Source organism: Paramisgurnus dabryanus, chromosome 17, assembly GCF_030506205.2.
Source record: "Paramisgurnus dabryanus chromosome 17, PD_genome_1.1, whole genome shotgun sequence".
Lineage (NCBI taxonomy): Eukaryota > Metazoa > Chordata > Actinopteri > Cypriniformes > Cobitidae > Paramisgurnus > Paramisgurnus dabryanus.
In genome coordinates, this window is record NC_133353.1 from 33,685,269 (window position 1) to 33,709,401 (window position 24,133).

The window sequence follows — 24,133 nt, forward strand, 5'->3', positions numbered from 1 at the left end:
TGGTGCGATTAACACCAGACGCGAAAGAAGTGTTAAGCGCGAGTGATTTACGTGTTAAGTCAAAGAAAAGACATCCTGCAGTGCGTTTCGGACGTTTGAGGCGCGTAACGTGATTTGCACGAATCGCACAAGTTGAAAATCTGAACTTTACCACAGCTAAAACCAAAAAACGTCTCGGTTACGGATGTAACCCTCGTTCCCTGAAGGAGGGAACGGAGACGTCACGTCGTGACCGACGAATTGGGAACTCGCTTAGAGAGACCAATCTGCTTCGAATACTACTAAAACGCCAATGAACTTGGCATTGAGATATTTGCATAATGCTGGCGCCGCCCCGCCAGGTGCGTATATAAGCAGCAGGTGCAAATAGGGAAATTAGCTTCTTATTCGCTGAGAAAGCCGGAAGTGTGACCGGCCGTAACAGCAGGTGGCAGCACCTGTGGCGACGGGACGTGACGTCTCCGTTCCCTCCTTCAGGGAACGAGGGTTACATCCGTAACCGAGACGTTCCCTTTCAGTCGGTCACTACGACGTCACGTCGTGACCGACGAATTGGGAATCCCTATCAAAACGCCACTAGGGGCTGACCTCTTCCAGTGTCTGCGTAAAGCCCTCCGGTTCCACTTAAGGATAAGGAGAATTAGGTTTTAAGGCAGAAGGCCGGGCACTAGATGTTCCTTTAACCCCACAGAAGTGCCAGCGACTGGGAAGCGCCCTACCTGAGCGGGATAGGAACGCTGCGGAAGCCACCGCCCCTCTTAAGGGCTAATGGTGGGCGAAAGTCAACCGTAGTTGAGGTAAAATGACAGCCGTGGCTGTGTAAGCAAAGCAGTGCTCTGCTAAGGGAAACGTGGGCTAGTAGGATTAACCCCACGGAAAAATACTCACAAAGGAACCCGGTGGGACACAATGTGGAGCCCGAGCCAACACGTAGGTTCGCGAGGATGCAGCTAGTGAAGGCTGACAGCCAATGCTCCGCAACAAAGGCTGCCAAGGCAGCGGAGGAAGAGCAATTCAAACCATTACGCATTTTTGCTCTGAAGGCCTTCCATACTGACACAGTTATGAAGCATCAGTTGGAGGCTGCAAGCCGACCTGCGAGTCTGCTCTCCGTGCCCTCCCTGGTGAGGAAAGAACACGAGAGGATACAGGCTCGATACGAACACTGTAAAATCTAATGAACGTATTAGGTGTCGCCCAACCAGCAGCTCTACAGATGTCTGTTAGCGAGGAACCACGAGCTAGAGCCCAAGATGAGGCAACGCTCCGTGTGGAGTGCGCTCTCAAATTAAAGGGGCAAGGAATACCCTGAAGATTATAAGCCAGGGCGATAGTATCAACTATCCAATGAGACATCCTCTGCTTAGTGACAGCTTTCCCTTTCTGCTGGCCACCATAACAAACAAAGAGCTGGTCTGAGGTCCTGAGGCTTTGCGTGCGATCCACGTAGAGTCGCAGTGCGCGTACGGGGCACAACAAAGCCATGGTTGGGTCTGCGTCCTCCGGGGGCAGCGCTTGCAAGCTCACCACCTTATCTCTGAAAGGAGTGGTGGGAACTTTTGGGCACGTAGCCTGGTCTGGGCCTCAATGTTACACTCGAGGCAGCAGGACCAAACTGAAGGCACGAATCGTCAACAGAGAATGCATATAAATCCCCTACTCTCTTCACTGAGGCCAAAGCTAGCAGGGTCAGAGCTTCCATTGATAAAAGCTTCAGACTCGCAGACTGCAAAGGCTCGAACGGGGGGCCTGAAGGGCTTTCAGCACCATGGACAGGTCCCAAGGAGGAATAGAAGGAGGGCGCGAGGGGTTTAGCCTGCGAGCGCCTCTTATAGTGTAATAACCAAATCATGCTGGCCAACTGATCTGCCGTTGATAAGTGGGTGAGTGACGAGCAGAAATAGCGGCGATATCAACTTTAATGGCGAAGGGACAGCCTACCGTCTAACCTATGTTGAAGATATAAAGCACAATGTTAATGGGGCATTCTCTGGGGTCCTCGCATTGCAAAGAGCACCGGGTGACGAAAAAGGTTTCATTAAGCGCGTAAGCCCGTCTTGTGGACGGTGCTCGAACCGCGTCGATGGTGTTAGATACCGTTTGCGATAAATCACCTAAACCTTGCGCGCGCTCAACGACCATACATGGAGATCCCACGGGTCGGGGCGCGAGTGCCAATGTGCCCCTTCCTAAGAAAGAAAGTCCTTCCTCAGGGGAATCCGCCAGGGAGGGCTGTCGCGAGGAGCATTAAATATGAAAAACCAATTCCCAGTCGTCCAGTACGGACGATTAATAACAGGCTCTCCTCGTCCTGCCTGACTCTGCACAGTGTCTGTGCGATTAAGCTCACTGGAAGGAATGCGTATTTGCGCATCCCCCGAGGCCAGCTGTGTGCCAACGCATCCACGCCGAGGCTGCCCTCGGTTAGTGAATAAATAGGCGACAGTGGGTATCGTCCGGCGACGCAAACAGATCTATCTACGCACAACCGAACTTCTTCCAAATTAGCTGGACCGTCTGGGGGTGGAGTCGCCATTCGCCGGGGCGCGCAGCTCGAGAAGCGCGTCCGCTGCTGTATTGAGCGAGCCCGGAATGTGAATGGCACGAAGGGACCTCAGATGCTTCTGACTCCAAAGGAGGAGATGACGAGCGAGATGCGACAGGTGACGAGAGCGCAAAACCGCCTTAACGGTAAATAACGCAACAGTCGCAATGTTATTGGTGTCGGCTAATACATCCTTCCCTCGCATCTCCATAGCGGAGCGTACAAGTCCCAGATATACAGCGCACCGCTCGCGGCAGTTGGGGTGCTATGCACACCCCTGAGACTGCAAGCCCGTCATACGTGGCTGATCATCCCGTGCTGAGGGCATTGCAATATACAGAATGCCAGGAGACCCCTCAGGGGCATATCTTCTATCGGAAATGCCGGGTCTACCACGGGGAAAAATTTAAATGACACGCAGGTGCAATGTTTACACGGTGTATGTCGGTGTGCCACGCTCTCCTCGAGACTCGATCGTAAGCCAACGCTGAAGCGGTCTCATATGAAGCAGCTCGGGCGGCGTCACATTCGCAGCATGCTGTCATATGTCCAGGAGCTTCTGAAATTGTTTCAGAGGGACCGCGTACTTCCCTCGATTTAAACCGAGGCAAGTCAGAACTGACTGGTTGCGCGCTCTTGTTAAACACGCCAATTAGTCGATCGAGTCTTATTTCCATACTGAGAAAAAGGATCCTCTGCACGGGGCAAAGTTGCTCTTTCCCAGTCGACCTGAAGACTTAAACGAGCGAGATGCCAAAGCATTAACTCTCTGTGTTCGCACACGTCTGCCAAGAACGGGCTATTATAAGTCGACGTAGAAAAAAGCAGAATGCGAACAACGCTCTCTCTGATATTTTAAAGCCGTGACTAGCATATGGAGACACGGAGAGAGAGAGACAGCTCGAATGATGTACTTAGTATTAATATGCCCACCCCACGACGCAGAGCGAAAAACGGTCTAAAGCGAGGGGAGATGGACACATAAAGTACACGTCTTACAGGTCTAAGGCTGCAAACGATCTGAATATTGAAATACGAGCCTCGGCGTTATCGTCCAAAAGAACCCCTTTGTAGAGCCGGTGCGTAAATCAAATCGATCGTAACCCGCCGCGTATTTTGGGTACTATGAGATAAAGGCTGGAAAACCCTATCATCATCATCATCTCGGTAAGAGGGACCGGCTCGAACATCCTTCGCCAACAGGATATCGACTTTTGCACGCAGTACATGTGCATCGGACGCTTTCACTACAGTGAAACGAAAGCCCGAATTTTGGGTGTGCCGGATTCGTAACCGAGGCGGATTGTGCGTAAAACCCAACGAAACGGGCTGGGAACTGAAGCCAAGCACCCAGGCACCGTACGAGGAGAAATAACGACACTACCGAAGTACCCGCGGTGGGGCAGCGAAGCGAGACAGGTGGGACTGCCGGTGCGTCTGCTGTGACAGCATAAGCATCTACAGTATGTGTGTGTGACACTGACCTGAGCCCGCTGAGGGTGACGGTCGTCTGGTCTCCTCAGCGGAGAGCACAGACTCCGAAGAGGGTGCTGGTGGTCCCGTCTCCTCAGCGGAGAGCTGGAACTCCTCAGGACACCCGCTGGCGATAGAGGAGAGGGAGGAAGAGCACGTAAATGCCCGCTCACATCTCTCTCGATCCTCTGGAGACCTGGAGAAGGAATAGGAATGCACTCTTTTTGTGGTTTTGTGGGTGCCGGCTGAGAAGCCGGCGGAACAGAACAAAACGAAACCAAAGATTCTCCACCCGGCCCTCTACCGGTGGAGGGAGCGATGCCATCACCGTCTCCCGTAGAGTGATCCCATCCGTATCCAGGTCGCCCGTCTCAGGGCCGCTTCGATTTCCGTTTACCACGGGAAGCGGGTGGGGCGGGCGGGGCGGGCTGCCGACGGCTGTTCCCCCTCCGTGGCCTGGAAGATGTTCTAGTGGGGGGGGTGGAGGCAGCCGCCGCAGGGCGCCCTCGGCGAGGAGCAGACGGGGCCGCCGGCGCTGGAGGGCGAGATGCAGGTCGCTTGCGCCGGGGCATGATCTGAGCGATCGCCTCCGTCTGCTTCTGGGCGGCGGAGAACTGCTGGGCAAAAGACTCCACCGACTCACCGAAGAGACCAGCCTGGGACACGGGAGCGTCTAAGAACTTGTTCTTCTCCGCATCCGACATGTCCGCCAGACATAGCCATAAGTGGCGTTCCTGGACCACCATCGTGGACATGGCACGACCAATCGCCTGCGCTGTCACCTTCGTAGCGCGAAGAGCCAGATCAGTGGCAGCCCGGAGCTCCGAAAGGACAGGCGAGTCGTGTCCTCCCTCGTGCAGATCCCTCAAGGCCTTCGCTTGATGAACCTGCAGCAACGCCATTGCGTGCAGGGCTGAAGCCGCCTCTCCACATGCCTGGTGGGCAGCGCCCGTTAAACCGGAGGACTGTCTGCAGGCACGAGAGGGGAGGGTTGGGCGGTCCTTCCAAGAGGGAGCGTGTGCCGGACACAGTTGCATCGCGACAGCACGCTCCACGGGAGGGATCCCCGTATAACCCTTAGCGGCTCCGCTGGTGAGGGAGGTGAGGGGGGAGGGCTGAAACGGCCGTAATCTCGTGGAAAACGGCGACTTCCAGGTTCTAGTCAGCTCCTCGTGCACCTCGGGGAAGAAAGGCACCGGTGGAGAGGGTTGTGAAACCCGGGCAGCTCCAAAGAACCAATCATCCAGGCGGGACGGTTCGGGCTGAGGGGGGGGAACCCACTCTAACCCTACGGTCTCCGCCGCTCGAGCGAGCACGGCCACCATCTCTGGATCGAACTCCGGCGTCCCAACCCGACCAGAGGAAGGGCGTCGGGGTCCACGTCAGGGGGAGGAGGCCCACCCTCGGATGCTGCGGCGTCGGTGGACCCGGAGGGCGGCACGATGGATTCTAGAGACATCGTAGAACACGACGCTGAAGTCTCCATCGGCACATCAACCGGCTGTGGATGAGGAGGCTGGGAGCCTGAGGACGAATCCCCCGCTCGGCTCAGCACAGTGATGCGCAGGTCGTCCTTTGAGAGCTTCACAGCCGCACCGTGGCGGCGTTCAGCACTCGCATGACGAGGGTTGCGCTTTTCCCGGAGGAAAGACAACCGTCTGCGCAAATCCACAAGGGACATGCTCTCGCAGTGAGAACACTTACCCCCAGCGAACGCTGCCTCTGCGTGCTCGATGCCCAAACACGAAAGACAACGCTCGTGACCGTCCTTCGGACCCATGTATTTGCCGCACCCAAGATCGCACGGACGAAAAGCCATCCTGAAAAGGACGCTGATGTCCGGATATACGAGAGAGTGGCTGCCTTTAACAAGGCACAAAGCTCTCTCGTATCACTCTTTTAGGGAAATTCACTCAGATGCTTAGTTGATGAGCGCACAGGGAAAGGCAACGCACACACTAAACTCAAAAACAGATGTAGAGCCGTGGAATAAGCGAAGCGTCCGCTGTGGTACTGCTAGTACAACCAACTTCAGCAATCAGATCCCAACAGAGTAGAGTAGCTTCTCAGTAGCAGATACTGCAGGCTTTCGAAGCGAATAAAAGCTAATTTCCCTATTTGCACCTGCTGCTTATATACGCACCTGGCGGGGCGGCGCCAGCATTATGCAAATATCTCAATGCCAAGTTCATTGGCGTTTTAGTAGTATTCGAAGCAGATTGGTCTCTCTAAGCGAGTTCCCAATTCGTCGGTCACGACGTGACGTCGTAGTGACCGACTGAAAGGGAACCATGGTTACTGTAGTAAAACCATGGTTACCACAAAATAACCATGGTTTTGACAACCATGGTTTTCAAAAAACAGTTAAAATACGGTTACTGTTGTAAAACCATGGTTTTGCTAATAGTAATCAATACATTAAAAAACATGGTTACTACACTTTTACCACAAAAATGTGATTACGACGGAGTTGAAGAAGAAATACGAAACAAAAATGGAGGACAAAATTATTGACACTGTATGTGGACACACAAGCCTTTTAATACATCTTCGTACTTTAATAGAAACATGAATAAAAAGGATCTTGCTTGGAAGAAAGTGATTGAGGAGGTCCCGCCATTTCATAAGTTAGTAAAAATACTCTTTACTCAATTTAAGGAATAAAAAGGATCTTGCTTGGAAGAAAGGAGGTCCCGCCATTTCTTAAGTTATTAAAAATACTCTTTACTCAATTTAAGCTATGTATTTTGAGCCTATTTGTGTCTGAATTTCACGTGCGATAGGCGCATAATAAAGCGAGTTGACATAAAATGTTCAAGCGACGGACTACGTGCGTTAGCATGATTTATTTACTTCATCTGCATCTTGTGTGAACGCACAGTTAGCCGTCCATTCTTGTGATAAATATTTACACTTTTTGCACCACTTAAAACTACGCAACATAGGTGGAGTTTCACCCAAGTTCCTTTAGGGAAGTTGTGGCACCAGGCGGCCATGTTTGCAACGCAATAATGTCAGTCATGCAAGTTTGCATAATAGTATATTAGTAAATATACTTATTCCGCAATAGTTAGCGTGTCCGGAACAAAGCATTCACATAACTCGTCTGGGTAATATACTTATGCCGCAGTAGCTAGCCTGTCTGTAACTGAGCGTATTATGAACCACAATACTGTGTGACACTTGCATTACATGTAAACGGCCCCTACGTTAATAGGATTTTGTTTCTCTTTCCCTGTCTCTTCCTCCTGTCGTGGAGGTCATCACGACACTGATCTACTGGCCTTTCTTCAACGTGATGCCCAGCCGATGTCAGACCAATGACCGCCAGCTGTATATGTATATTATGTTTTAATTTCCATAAATTTGTCTAAAATTGTGCCTAATATATAATATATCATATACAGCTATGTCTGGCTCTCTCTATGTGGACACACAAGCCTTTTGACACATCTTCGTACTTTAATAGAAACAGGAATAAAAATACTCTTTACTCAATTTAAGCTATGTATTTTGAGCCTATTTGTGTCTGAATTTCACGTGCGATTGGCGCATAATAAAGCGAGTTGACATAAAATGTTCAAGCGACCGACTACGTGCGTTAGCATGATTTATTTACTTCATCTGCATCTGGTGTGAACGCACAGTTAGCTGTCCATTCTTGTGATAAATATTTACACTTTTTGCACCACTTAAAACTACGCAACATAGGTGCAGTTACACCCAAGTTCCTTTAGGGAAGTTGTGGCACTAGGCGGCCATGTTTGCAACGCAATAATGTCAGTCATGCAAGACTAAATACTTGAATAGCGAAAGACAGATATCACTAAAATGACAATTAAATAAACTTCTCGCGGTTCTGACCCATCGGTAGATTCAACTCGCATGGTGACATTAAACAATTGACGCGTCTTGAAATTAAGTGGTTAAAATCCAATCAGGCATCCTGTATTTTTATCACAGGTGCCCTCACATGTGCGAGTACTTGTAAAAAAAACATTTTGGTCGCAGTCTGATGCCCTTTGTGCCCCCCTATTGCCTGGTGCCCCAAGGCACTCGCCCAAGCACCAAAACAACAAATAAAAAACAAAAACTCTCGAGTATACTGTATGCATTGTAAAAAGTGAAAAGTTAGTTCAACTTAAATTTTTCCCCTAAAGTGAAAGTAAAAAAAAAATTAGGTTCTACCAACTGAAGTAATTCTTTAAGTTGATCCAACTTTTCACTTTTTCCATTGTGCATTATGCAAACAATGCAATAACACATAAATACAGGACATCTGGCAGAGGATAACAGTCAATAAACACTGTCTGGATCCTGTCTGTTACATCTTATACCTGCAGAGATAATTTATTGCTTCATTCTAACATTTCTGTCTTGCTGATATAAAACCTTTTATTAAGTTTTCGGTCTCTCTATAAATATATCTAAGGATTACATAAGAATGCATAAGAAATTATTGGTGCAATCTTTCATCAGTCTTTTCAAAAGCCTGCTCATCATGAAGCCTGTATATTAGACGTGACATTGTATTTAAGTTATCAAGTTATTAAGGGGCGTGTACACCAAAGTGTTTAAATACGGCTTAAAATGCCAGGCGGACGGTGACTGTAGTCGCGTGCCAGCTATGGTACTTCTGCTTTGTTTATGAGTCGTTAAACGATGCACCGTTTGGTTTTTGTGATATTTGTCCCGCCCCTCCTCCACTGTGATTAGATGGCAGAATACGGAATACCAGCACATCTGGAAACTTGACTGTTAATTTCGTCATCCCCCTTTTTGGGGAAAAACAAACTAGACTTCCCATAGACTTCCATACAAAATAGCAGAACAAAGCATCGTTCGTACACAGCCGACAGGCGTTAATAACTCAAGGAATCACTCAGATTAAACATGTCGAGTAATTAAATGTCAACCCTGCCCGATACATCAGATACATCAACAGATTTAATTTGGTCAATTTAAAAACATGTCCCTTTTCATTCTCCCAGCGTCAAATTTGTGTAAGAGCAATTAGGAATCGTTTAAATGCCACGGCCTACCTGAGCATTGTTTCTGACCATGTCCATCCCTTTAAGACCACCATGTACCCATCCTCTGATGGCTACCTCCATCAGGATAATGTCACAAAGCTCGAATCATCCAATCATTTGTATTTTTAAGACCTTATTCACAAAGTTTAATAAAAGTAATAGGTAAAATAATAAAATAATATTCTGCAATAGGCTGTAAAATTGCTCTGCAAGCTCTCTGGAAGCCTGCCACTCGTAAAAGTCTTCTGGTTAAGTCTCATGCTTAAGGGTCCTGTGGCAGTGACCGCCACATTGTTAGGGATTTAGATATAAAAAGCCCACTGGCACCTAATCCCTCACATTCCTATCAGGATTCAAACCAACATCCTTCCAAATACTAACACATCCGTTCATCCCCAAGTCACTGCTTTGCCAAATACTTCACACTCCATTCAATGCAATAATGCAATTGGGGACTGGATGTTACTGCAGTCACTACAGACGGGAGTATCTGAAGAGAAAAGCGCACAAAAAGCAATTGACTTCAGGAAGCTAATTTCTCTGCTCCTTCAATCATCAAGCGTTCAGATCATTTTACTGAGATTACAGCTGCACAAAATGAAATGTACAGGATGAGCCACTTTAGTTATTTTCCAGCCCATTTGGCACAACAGCCCGTGTACCTTCCCACCGAAAGCTTCGCTCAAAATTATTATTATTTTTATCAGCAAACAACAAACAACAGTAAATGTCATAGACATGATAAACACACACATTAGCTCCTCAACCATTGTCCTCCACGATATGCAAAACGTGCTCAACCCAATACAACTTTAGTTTAATTTTATATAAATGTTGCTGTATTCATTCAACACTTCTTGCTACACCTGCATTACTTTAGAGCTGTTGTCATGGCAACCCCTACCTGGTTTATGAACACCTGGGCAGTGCGAGGACTTAGCAGCAGGATGGCCCGTCTGAGCGTGTCTCGGTAACGGTTAAGCTCCTCCATTCTCATGGTGCTGAACAGCGTGGAAAAGACCTTTGTCACGTTCCGGTCAACCTGCTGCAGAGACGCGTCCAAACCCATTCGGGACGCCTGGTCCAGAAATCCCCGCAGTCCACGGACATCTGAAAGAGAGAAAGCACAAGACATTCAGGAGACGTGCAAAGACTTAAATAATTTTTACAGCATCCAAAAATGAATTTAAGATATTTCAGAGTAAGCTCATCTGTAACGTGGGTCCTGTGAAAGCATAATTTATTATTAATATTTAAAGAGACTTACTCCGATTATGCTTAATACGCTAATAACATTTGAGGTCATGAAAATACGTAAAACAGTTTTATTGGGGAAAGTTCGAACGGCTAAAGCAAAATCCCAGATACAATACTGATTTTGGTGGTAACTATTTTTTTTAAATGGCGTTTATTGCGTTTTGGAAGCAAACTCTTCAAATATATAATGGACTTTTAAAAACATCTTTCAACTTATTTTTTCAAGTAAATTGTGGGGCTGGATAATATTTTGAGTGCTGACATCCTAGGGACAGCAACCTGTAATCTGGTGGCATGACAACACCGACCCTCAAGGCCGAAGACTGGCCTACCGGGAATTCTCCCAGTCCTCCCAATGGCCAATCCGGGCCTGATTTCATTTTAGCTGCTGGGCTCATTGAAAATAACCCAACTTTTTTTTAGATATGTTTATTTCTAGATGTCATAATTTCCTTCCTTCCATCATTTTTTATAAGAAAGGCCCCACGATTTTTTAAAACCTCATCTAAAATGTTGTGTCACACCACAACTGGGGTCAATGTTACCAAACATGACTAATTTTTCGGTATAAAAAAAAATTTGAGAGTTACAGTGAGGAAACTACTAGTATGATTTCTATAGGTTATCCGTGTAGCTCAATTGTGTTAGCAGAATATAAAGCCATGGGTTTAATCCCCAGGGAACACAATGCTGAATGCCTTGAATGCGCTGTAAATGTAATGCACTGGGTCTTAAAAGCTTCTGGTCATCTTTTCCAATCACTGTATGAAAAGAACAGCGGCAACATTCTTCTAAAGCGAATGATGATGGGATTTTGTGGGTGAACTGTTCCTTTAAATCTCCAAGACTGTCTCTGTTAGCGGCTCTGGAGACTGGCCTCAGAGGAACAATAGTGCCATGCAGCGTGAGGGAGAGATACAAGGACAGTTCAGGACGATAGAAAACCAACGAGGCTGGGAGACAGAATCCTGCTTTCCTGCTTCTTTGCACATCACGACTGTCAGGTCGTGAAGAGGCAGTGATGGCTTAATCGTGTGGCAGGAGCTTTTTAAACAGCGTTCTTACATAAAGGACACACAGAAGAACCATTTTCTCTAAGAGGGTCAAGATGAGAGAAAAACAAGACATCGCATTGAAAAAAAGCTATTGTACACAGACACGAATTAATAAAAATAAATTAAATACTTGTATACTCTCAGAAAAAAAGGTACAAGAACACTCAGACACTTTCTTCTCTCCAATTTAAATCTAGATTAAAGACACGTCTCTTCAGCTTAGCATACTCATAATTACAACCAGGAACGTTTGCATTGAGCTCATAAATAACTTATTAATAACGTTCATATACATTAAAAGCTATGAACAGCAGCTATGCTAATTTTCTCTATTTGCTTTTCTGTTTCTACTTCGGGATGCTCATTACGCCAGCTCCAGTCTGGATGCTGCGCTCATCAGATGACCCAACACATATGTGACCTTGGATCACAAAACCAGTCATAAGACTCCATTTTGTACATAACTGAAAGGACAATGTTTGATCGAGATACAACTATTTGAAAATCTGGAAGGTGATTGAAATATTGAGAAAATCACTTTAAAGTTATCCAAATGAAGTCCTTAGCACTGCATCCACACACAAAAGTAAATGTTTTGATATATTATCAGTAGGAAATGTACAAAACATCTTAATGGAACATGATCTTTACGTAATATCCTAATGATTTTTGGCATACAAAATTGCTAGCTATTGCTACAAATATCCCTGTGCGACTCAAAGGGATAAATCACCCAAAAATGAAAATTATGTCATTAATGACTCACCCTCATGTCGTTCCAAACTCGTAAGACCGCCGTTCATCTTCAGAACACAGTTTAAGATGTGTTATACATTTAGTCCAAGAGCTTGTTGACCCTTCATTAAAAATCTACGTACGGTATACTGTCCATGTCCAGAAAGATATTAAAAACATCATCAAAGTAGTCCATGTGACATCACTGGGACACAAAAATACATTTTGGTCCAAAAATATCAAAAATGACGACTTTATTCAGCATTGTCTTCTCATCCGCGTCTGTTGTGAAGCGCATGCACGAGACTAAACTCATGTGACTGCAGTGACGTGGATGACGTGTTATCCTCAGACATGTTTGTGAAGTTTTTTTCTTGTCTCCCTCAGACTCTAAACGAAGCCCGGACGCACAAAAACAGTTGGGGCGCACCAGATAACACGTCAGCCGTGTAATACGTCATCCCGTCACTGCAGTCAAGTGACTTTAGTCTCGCACATGCGCTTCACAACAGACGCGGAATAGAAGACAATGCAGAATAAAGTCGTAATTTTTGGACCAAAATGTATTTTCGATGCTTCAACACATTCTAACTGACCCACTGATGTCACACGGACTACTTTAATGATGTTTTCGATGACCTTTCTGGACATGGACAGCATATCGTACGTAGATTTTCAATGAAGGGTCAACAAGCTATCGGACTAAATATATAAAACATCTTAAACTGTGTTCTGAAGATGAACGGAGGTCTTACGAGTTTGGAACGACATGAGGGTGAGTCATTAATGACATTATTTTCATTTTTGGGTGAACTATCCCTATAAGGTTATGTGGTCCTGTTTTTTTTTCTTTATTGTTGTGCTTTATGCGTATTCTACATTGTGTCTTTTTATAAAGCTGCTTTGCAACCGTATAAACTGTGAAAAGCGCTATACAAATAAATGTGAATTGTATTTAGCAACGCTAGCAATGCTTCACCAGATGTTCAGTAAGTACAGACTATTCAGTAAATCTGAGGACACATCTTTTGTCATACGATCATGTCCAGCAGCTGTCATTTGTGAAGATGTCTAAGAATATATATTTGACAGTTTAAGAGAAGACTACAGTAAAGTGCCCTCGCTGAAATAACAGGATGAAATGGAGAATGTAGCTTGGGTACTAAATGTCACTCAACGCTCAACGATGCAAGCTGATGGGTGATCTCAAGCCGGGGTCAAAATAATTCACTTTCCAACCAGCAGTAGCTTTACCAGCCAAAAACGGTGTATTGTGCATTGTTTCTACAATACATGCTTTTATATCTACTTTTAAAGTCACCATTATTTGTTGTACTATTGTTTCATTATTTTGCGCTTTCAGGGTTTTTTAAGCACCTGTCAGCATGAAGAAACCAAACAACAGGTGTCTGATAAAAATCTTGATTAAGTGCAGAAAATGTTAAGTCCACCTGCAGATTTCAAGGTGTTTTGACAGCTAATTTTTCCTCTGCTGACAACAAGGCAGAATTTACATTAAAAACAGTCTTGAGATGTTGTTTTATTAACTTATCTTTGTTGATACTGACTTTTTTTATGCATCAAGGAACTGTATTTCTGTACTACTATGAATGACCTATTTATAGACCTAAAACTGAAACTTTAATATTCTGGGAGTATTTGCACTTCAAGTGTTTAACACCTCCCAAACAAAAATACTGTAAGTTGAGGGTAACACGCAGGGCTTTGAACCAGATTTTTCCCAATTGGTTCAGTCCGAACAGAAACAGTATTTTAACGTTTCCGGTTTCCGGTTCAATCCTAAAATTGATGTTCCTGAACCGGTTAGAAGAAAAAAATTATGTTCCCGAACTGGTTAATAACGTTCCATGTCAGCTGTGGGACATACAAATAAGTAGGCTGATCATTAGGACTTTAAACTTAAATTATTAGTCTATATCTTGTCATCAAACTTTAAAAAAAGGCTCCATTATGTAAGCATAATTAAATGTAATTCTGACATGCTTACATTTGTTTCAGCATTATACATGAATTAAGGACAATTTCTGCCATGTCGTTTATTGGCAAACAACTTAAACAAATGTTTTTATTAGAAAAAGAATACTGTGTTATTTCGAGATCATTTTGTTTGTATGTCCTGTCAAGAACAGAAAGATTGTTCGCTTGCTTTTTGAAACGTGTCTTTCCGTGTATGCACTTTTGGGTGAACTTAAACACACGCACACACACAGACAGAGGACGAATTCCAAACAGGGGAGAAGATGCAGCAAAAACAGTCGCTCCACATAAAGTGAAAATTAAGTTGTTTTTCAGTGCTTTATTCGCCAAATTTTTATTTTAATGGACTGCAGTATGAGACACAGTAGCGCAACTTTCTCTCAAGTTTATACATCAAAAGTTCTGATCTTTGAAGGGCATAGGGATAATCACGTTTGATTGGAGTTGTACCGGACACATTTAACCACACACGTGCGTCTGTGTGTACAGAATAATGTTCACGTTAGCGCATTTTTGTGGTTAAATTGTTTAAAATCACTTAAATGTTAAAATTTAAAATCCTTTGAAACACATGCAAATGATCAACTTTCACCCTATTTAAATCTGCGTATTAATCCATGAATCGCATGCAAGTAGGCTACTTACTGGTGGCAAGCTTCTTATTTCTCAGATGAGTCAACGACGACCGGAAGTAATTTTTACAGAGTCATATTGCACAGAAATCTTAAAAAAATAACCGCATAACCGGAAACATTACAGAACTTTATTGGACCTCAACAGTTTATAGTTTCAATGCAGTTTAAAATTGCAGATTCAAATGGCTCTAAATGATCCCAAACAAGGCATGAGGGTCTTATCTAGCAAAAAGATTGTCATTTTTGGCAAGAAAAAAAATTGCACTTTTAAACGACAACTTCTCGTCTTGCACCAGCTGTGTGACGTGACAGCGCGACCTTACGTAAATTGTCAAGATTTTGTTTAAGAAAGTGGAACATTCCTTTAAAGGACACATAACACACTGTTTCTGCTCATCTCATGTTAATCTTGAGTACCTATCGCATACTTCATATCTCCCAAGAGTCTTCAGCTTGATCACATTTATAAGCGACACTTCAGCTGTACCGCTAATTTCTGAAAAAAGCTGAGCTCCTGGAGGTGTACCGTGGGCAGAGCAAGTCACGAGCACTCAAAACACTCATTAAAACACGCATTATCCCACTATCTCTGGATAACTTATGATTCACTACATGTATATGTTGTTTACATACTGTACTGTATACAAACTTTTATTGATTTTCGGATGTGAATCCATGCAAAAATGCCCTGCACATCGCTCGCACACAAACACAGACATACGGACATTATCAGTGCGCACAGCACGGCTCCACATCCTGCCTGACCGCATATTAGTTACCCATGTTTTATCCATGTGGATGTGCCACCACAAATAAACTGTAAATCTGTGGGAAAAACTAAAATGTCAATGCAGAAATAAATAAATAAAAACTAAAATCAACTGCTTTTATTTGTAATCTAGTCTTTGTTCTGTGCCAATCAGGTGTAATCAAATTGACATGGCTGAAATGTCATTTTTATCTCCGGGCAAGTTTTTTACTCGGACAGGTGAATGACAAATGTACTTGTCCGAAGGACAACCCCATGAAAATGCTTAATGTCAAGCCCTGCTTTTACCTTCGCTGTCCTTTTTAAAAGAGTGACTGGAGGTTTGTTTTGAAGTGTAGAATTTTGCATTTTTTATTTGCATACCAATGAAATGACTGAAGTGACATTTGTGAATATAAGGCATTTCAATTACTGACTACAAACTTTTCAATGCTATAAAAGTGAAATTACTAAACTCAATCATAAGAGCCTGAGCCTTAAAGGAAAACTACACCATTTTCAATATTTCATATACACTGTTCTTACCTTAACTTAGACAAAATAATACATCCTTGTCTTTTTTCAATGCGTGCACTTCATCTTTGTACGGCCCGTCGTGAATGTAGTAGCATTTTCAAAGATGAAGTGCACGCATTGAAAGAGACAGGAATGTATTATTTCATCTAAGTTAGGTAAGAACATAATAAAATATAAACAACTGTATAGTTTTCCTTTAAAGATGTTCACTTACAAGAAAACATGTCGGACACACTTAGAGGGTTTTGCATCTGAGCTCTTCATATCTTCCTTTATTCCTCCCAAATTCAGTTGAACAGCCTCATAAACATCGAATTTCCTAAAGTCACATATCATGATCTGAAGACATGATGTGGAGGATAATAAATTGCATGATCAAACACCACATTACTTATTTGGCTTATGTGAGTCTCAGCTTTCCGAGCAGGCAGCGTGCTACAGTCTACAAACTGTTTCCATGACAACGGAAAACTAACCATCAAAATTCCTGTCAAAACAGATTACATACCCCACAATGATGTATAGTGTGTTCCCAGCACAAATACCCAATAAGAAATCCTGAGAATTGAGCATTAACAAACAAATGAACTGCAAGTGGGTCTGCCATACACTAATGAAAACCCTTTCAGCATTATTAGCAATGATGTCAATATTGTGTTTTTTTGCTTTCATATTCTTATTATTTTCAATAATCCAAAAGCCTTCAGGTCATCTTGATGAATATTAGCACATGCCATGAAGAAAATAAAATGTTATTGACAATTACTGAAAACAAAACACTTTAGTTTCTTCCATGATGAAAGAACAACATGTAGAAAATGATCACAATATTGGATGCATAGATGGATGAATAACAAGCATAGATAAACAAATGCAATTCCTTAGGGTGATAAAGGATGTATTGGTTAAATAAGTTTCTGGCGCAGAAATGTTGACATTTCAGTGTTTTGGCAGACCATCATGTCCAACATTTGTGTAAAACCACAGAATAATGTTTATATTTACCACTTTCTTTTAAGGAAGTTGCGCAATAAGTGGCGGTTCACATTTCACTTTTCATCTTTTTTCCAGCCGCTTTGGCATCACAGCGATTTGAAAATACTTAAACTACTCAGAATACCGTACCACGTCGTATTCGGAGGTAAGCCACATTTTCTGCTCGGTTTTAGGCACGAAATGTGAACCACCCATTAGGCACATGCAAAAGATGCGGCCATGTTTGCAACATCTCCTGCCATGCACAACTAAATTCCTATCTACCTGAATGAGAAAAAACAGATATCTCTAAAATCATATGCTAAAATCACAAACATATTTCTGATCAACATTTTAACCTGAGATCAATTGTACCGTAACTTTATTTCTTAAGCTCAAATTGCGCTTAAAAACACCTTTTCTCAAGGTCGTTTCACTTACTGTGCATGTGCATTGGTTATTAAGCACATTGCATGACTCTGTACAAAGCCCCGCCCCCAGAGAATCAACATCATTGATGATTGGTTCTTTGAATTGATAGGCGTACTGCATACTGACTAATTCAAACCAGTCATAGTGATAATGCTCCTTTACTACAAACACAACAAAGAAAAACACACACAGACACAATAGTTCAACATCCCCAAACTCTCCAAGATTAATTTCAGGGTACCGCTGTAAATCAATTATCACAGCGTGAGCTACAAAACCCAAAAGAAAATTGAAGTCTCCTGAGGAAGCCTCGGAAACATAGAAATAGGCAACGTGGAAATTTGCAGAAAGAAAAGGCAGAGAGGTCTTTTGAGATATAAATTAGATTTGCTTAAAGAGTGTAATTATATATCTAAAGGCATATTTCCAGGCAAATGCAAGCTGACGTCTCGCGGGGAGAAAAGGTGGGCGCGGGAGATGTGGAGAAAGTCAATTTAAGCTATTTAAATAAAATAGTTCAACTTTTCTTTGTTCTTACTTTTATAATGGAAATGACTACGCAAGCTGCACACTTCTTCGGTTTAGTTACTTATCTGAACTAGTAACTTATTAGATTACTGTGATGAAAGCAACTTCATGTTAAAAAAAAAAAATCTAGATTAACCAAAAACTGTATTATGTTATTACGCAAAATAAATCTTGAGATGTAACATGACATGAGCAGAATAATACTAAGGATTTTTTACAATCTTAGACTATGAAAGATTTTAATTTAAACTTTGAAGTAATCCAGTATATCAGCATTTCATAACAACCTTAGCCTACATTAGTTAGAGTTTCATAATGCATCTACATTACAGAAGAGTTTATCACAGCTTGCTTTATCTTTGCATGAGAGGTCATCGTGCAGAACCTTTTCCAAACGATCTGTTTAATTGGTTTTACAAAGAGGAGTTATGAAACCTCATCATTTCATCCACTACAAAGGCATGGATAGTTGCTAGGAGATATTATTGACGATATTATTTCATCTCTGGTTTCCTTTGTGATTCTGTGTTTATGTCTCAACCCACTTCCCTGCTTCACGGAGAGCTAGGGGTTGGGGAATATTGCTCATGGAGACCAGGGAACTTTCTTCCTGGAAAAACTCAGACATACTTATCTTCAATTAAACCAAAAAGAGTTGGCTTGACACACTGTTGATTGGTTAAAATGTGACAGCTTTTTAAAATTTACATGGACGTTGCTCATTTATTCGTCTCTGACGTGAACTAGTACAGTATGCACGCTCTGAATTTGAAACAAAGGGAACATTTTTTCTTAATCGCTCTTCTCTGTTACGTACAGATGTGCTTGTCTTGAGAAGACAATTAAGAATAGTTCATCATCTTCATGTTCAAAAGCTGGAAATTACGACACGAGCTTCATTATTACAATTATTACACGATTTAACAGACACTTGAACTATTGCAGCATTACGGAGACCACAGGTGTATAGCGGACAATGTTTTACATCCAGATTATATAGAAATGAATGGCAAAGACTAAATTACTTTCATAAATCCTTTAAAAATGAATCATTAAAAATGAATATTAAAATATATACAAAACTTGTTTTTTATGTCAACAAGTAAAGCAATACTTTAAAATATGTTAAGCTGAAACTAATTGTGTAAACATATACAAACTTACTATACTGTATACTCAAAAAAATGATGAGCTGTTAAAAATAGGGTCAAATATGGACAAACCAAAGCCTTGGGATAAATTAACTTCTCTATGAAAATGACCGGACCATCGGTCAAAAAATTCAACTCCACAGACTTCAATCCTTTACACTTAAATAATATATCTTAAGGGGACACTCCACTTTTTTGAAAATATGCTCATTTTCCAGGTTCCCAAGAGTTAAACATTAGATTTTTACCGTTTTGGAATCGCTTTTAGCATAGCTTAGCATAATCCATTGAATCTGATTAGACCATTAGCATCGCGCTCAAAAATAATATAAAAATAAAATAAGAGTTTCAAAATTTTTCCTATTTAAAACTTGACTCTTCTGTAGTTATATCGTATACTAAGACCGACGGAAAATGAAAAGTTGCGATTTTCTATGCCGATATGGCCAGAAAACTATTCTCTCAATTTGGCACAAAAATTAAGGACTTTGCCGCCATAACATTGCTGCAGGTGACGCAATGATATTACGCAGTGCCCGAAATTAGTCCCCGCTATTGAAAGTTACCAAGGGGACTATTTTCGGGCACTGCGTAATTAAAAATAGCAACTTTTAATTTTCAAACAATCTTCATCAAAGTACAGTTGATCGCTTTCTAAGTCAGTTAATATACATGTAGGACATGGTATACAAGTGTGTAATAGATGCAGGAGTAAGTCAAGCCACACTTCTACCATTGAGTTTATATTGGAAGCATAAAATGTGTGTGTCAAAATTTTTTGGTATCAGTTACTTTGGACCCACCAAACGACAATCCAGCCAATTACAGGTGAGTTTCATAAGCCGAAACATCTCTTGCACTTCAGATTTTGTTCTTGACGGAGAAGACTCTTCTGCAATGTTTAACAATCCCTGTCTACATTTTGTTGGCAGGATAACCTTAAATGCACTGCAGGAAAAGCAGAGGAAGATAATGTTATTCCTAACAAAGCATTTGGGGAAAGGTTACGTTAGAGTGCCTATTAAGTCAGAACGCCTGTTTGTGAAGTTATGTGATTGGTTCTCATTTCCTATTCTTAAACGCTAAATGCCATGAGCTAAATACTGGACTTTATTTACACTACGTTTCTGGTGTATAAGTGCGTTTTTCTGAAACTGGAGAAAAGGGGAGGGTGTTTACAAGAATGCTCAAGGGTGAGAAATGAGAGGAGAAAAGTGAGAAAGATTTACATGTTGAACCGAGAGAAAGCCCTCTAGATCGCTGTTACCACTGATAATTATAAAGTCAATGTGGTAGTTTTCTGCTGATCATGAATCCCTGTATGTGAACTTGTGAGGGTAATGCCAGCTGCTATGCCCCTGTTGGTATGCAATAAGCAATTAGGTTTTAATGTAACTTGAGAACCGGTTAGGAAAAAATATATGTAATTACAGTAAGTAACACCTTGGATTTTGTTGTGAAAGGAAGCACAAATCCGCTTGTTGGGCACTCTTAAAAGTAAAGGTGCTAAAGGTTCTTTGCAGTTATGTTATATTACTATTTGTGTATGTATGTATGTATGCATGTACGTACATATATAAGCCATAGTTATTTATATAACTATAAATATTAAGAGCTCTTTTCCAAAACGTGATAAATCCATTTTAATCGTTTTCAAGAAAAAGACAGATTTTGCCTACACCCACACATTTTTTAAATATTTAATTTATCCAGTTAAAATGTTTTTTTTTGCTCAGTCTGAACATGTTGATCAATGATTATTAAATCAAACAACAATGTTGTTGATGATGATAAATTCAAAGTAAAAAATATATATATATATATATTTTCAAAACACTATAAATCCATCAGTTTTTTCCAAAACACTAAATCCATAATTTTTTTCCAAAACGCTATACATCCATAAAGTTTTTTTTCCAAACCACTATAAATCCATCCATTTTTTTCCAAAACGCTATAAATCCCTCCATTTTTCCAAAACGCTATCCATCCATTTTTCCCAAAACCCTATAAATCCATCCATTTTTTTTCGCAAAACACTATAAATCCATCCATTTTTTCCACAAAACACTATAAATTCATAATTTTTTCCCCAAAATGCTATAAATCCATTTTTTTTTTTTTTTAAATTTATGGTTTGTCTTTTTTTGTTAAACAAAACGCTATAAATCCATACATTTTTCCCAAAATGCTATAAATCCATCCATTTTGTCCATAACACCTAATCCATCAATTTTTTCCCCAAACCACTATAAATCCATCAATTTCTTTCCAAAACCACTATAAATTCATCAATTTCTTTCCAAACACTATAAATCCCTCAATTTTTCCCAAAACGCTATAAATCCATCTAAATTTTTCGCAAAAAGCTATAAATCCATCCATTTTTTTCCCCACAAAACACTATAAATCCATCCATTTTTTTCCACAAAACACTATAAATCCATCAATTTTTTCCACAAAACACTATAAATTCATAATTTTTCCCCAAAATACTATAAATCCATACTTTTTTTTTCAAAAATATATGTTTTTTTTTTAACTCTTTTGTATTTTTTCCAAAACGCTATAAATCCATCCATTTTCTCCAAAACATCCATCAATTTTTTCCCAAAACACTATAAATCCATCCATTTTTTACACAAAACACTATAAATTCATAATTTTTTCCCGAAAATACTATTAATCCATACCATTTTTTTTTCATTTTTTTTTTAAACGCTTTTATATTTTCCCCAAAATGCTATAAATCCATTCATTTTCTAAAAAACGCTATAAATCCATAAAAATCCCCCCCCCCCAAAATGCTATAAATCCATAAATTTTCTTCAAAACGCTATAAATCCATCCTTTTTAAAAATTGATGGTTTGTCTTTTTTAAATCTTTGGTATTCTTTCCAAAACACTATAAATCCATAAATTTTTAACAAAATGCTATAAATCCAAAAAATTTCTTCAAAACGCTATAAATCCATCCTTTTTTAAAATTGATGGTTTGTCTATTTAGATCTTTGATATTCTTTCCAAAATGCTATAAATCCATCCATTTTCTCCAAAACGCTATAAATCCATAAATTTTTCCCCCCAAAATTCTATAAATCCATTCATTTTCTTCAAAACGCTATAAATCCATCCTTTTTTTAAATTGATGGTTTGTCTTTTTTAAGTCTTTGGTATTCTTTCCAAAACACTTTAAATCCATCAATTTTTCCCAAAATCCTATAAATCCATTCATTTTTTCCAAAACGCTAACTCCATTTTTTCCAAAACGCTATAAATCCATCCTTTTTTTAAATTGATGGTTTTTGTCTTTTTTAAAAAGTTTTTTGTCTTAAATTTTTTGTGGTTGCATTTATGAGGAAAAACAACGTGACAGTTCTCCATTACGGAGACGACAGCTCTGAATTTGACACTAAAAGACTTTCAATCTTTTACAGAGACCTCAAAACAGAAAGCACAAAGCGAATTTCGTTTTGTATGAATTGTATCTTAATTTTAATCAATTTTTCATTAACAAATTTCCTGGATTTATTAAATAAAAAGTAAATATAGCAGACAATAGATAATCACAACAAAAACTCCAGCGCCTGAACTGAAGCTTATATCATCATGAACTGAACTGTAGCCTATAAGTTACTCTTCTTACAGGCCTAAAAAAATGTCTCGTTGCAATATTTTACATATTCATAATCAGTCAACTTTTGGTGGTTCTTTGACCAGCTTTGGTGCTTATCACGGTTTGGAAAGAAACTGAATCTTGCAGTACATTTTAAACAGGGAAATATAGTGATAATGAATGAAACATTGATGGAGCAGTGAGTAGGTTCAGTACACAGCACAATCACATGATAAACTCATTTTTTTATGCCGTTTTTCACGTTTTGGAAAAGAGCTTTTCATGTATAACATATCTGCAAAGAACCTTTACTTCTAAGAGTGCACAACAAGCTGCTAACAAGCTGATGATTTGAATTCAATAAATGTGTGGCAAACGAGGGAGACGTAAAAAAATGTGCAGTGGAGATTAAAAAACAATATATAAAGTTCTCCTCCAGGTCACAATGGTGATACAAACTGGTCTAGAAAATTACTAATGATAACTTTCTAGGAAAGTTTTCCCTTTTATACATTCAGATGCTTAACAGTAGAAAGACTGTACATTATTTCATCTACATTGCTTGCAAACCTGCACCACTGCACAGGGATTGAGACTATCTGCATTAAATCTTTTATGTCATGCATGAAACTAGAATATAAGATCATTTACGTGTTACTCTTTAAATCTTTTTTGCTGGCCCAAAACAAACTCTCCAAGTACTGTATCTATTTTCAGATTAGATATTGCATTGCTTTGTTAGCCTCTTATCATTCTGATCAGGTTAGCTCTGTCTTACGTTCTATATCATGAGACACATCGAGCGATTGTTTTCTTGAAGCAGGGTGTGATGTTCAGCGCTGATAGCTCTGCACCACCATCAATCATGTTTTAGGTCTGTGCTGGGCTTTTCCTGACCTCTGGGATCTGACTTTAAAATAAAGACAACCAGGAGGTGTTTTTCTCTGACTATGCAAGGGAGGCAGTGCCTCATATAAAACAATGAATTAGAAAATAATGTGACAAGGCACAAAACAAAACAAACAGCATGAAATATGACACTGAATAATGTATAAAGCACTCATGTTTCTTAAGTTACATTGCAGAGCTCCAGGGAATAAAGTTTCAGCGGTGAGTCATTTTACCACTTTATCCTGGGTAATGAGCATTTGTAGACAAGTGCTCGAAAAGACAGTAAAAAAATGAATAAATTAAACTTACACCATTAGTGTTACTGTGCTGTATTTAACTTCAAAGATGGCACAAGAGAGGCAAACGTTTCGGATTACAGCTTTAAAAATTAGAGCTGGGCGAACGATTATTTGTAGTTAATTGCATCTAGGGATGATAAACAATTAATCGCGATTAATCGTTAGCAGAATAAAAGTTTTTGTTTACATCACATATGTGTGTAAACTGTGTATAATAAATATGTA

General features: G+C 40.9%; 1 protein-coding gene across 3 annotated transcripts in view; it reads right to left on the minus strand.

The window, feature by feature from the left end:
* The window catches only part of grid1a (glutamate receptor, ionotropic, delta 1a), a 331,925-nt gene that overhangs the window by 112,975 nt on the left and 194,817 nt on the right, over positions 1–24,133 (minus strand). For all 3 annotated transcript variants that reach the window (XM_065288210.2, XM_065288211.2, XM_065288212.2), the window contains exon 4: positions 9,956–10,161. In XM_065288210.2, the coding sequence (XP_065144282.2) occupies positions 9,956–10,161 (206 nt within the window). The remainder of the gene's footprint in view (positions 1–9,955; positions 10,162–24,133) is intronic.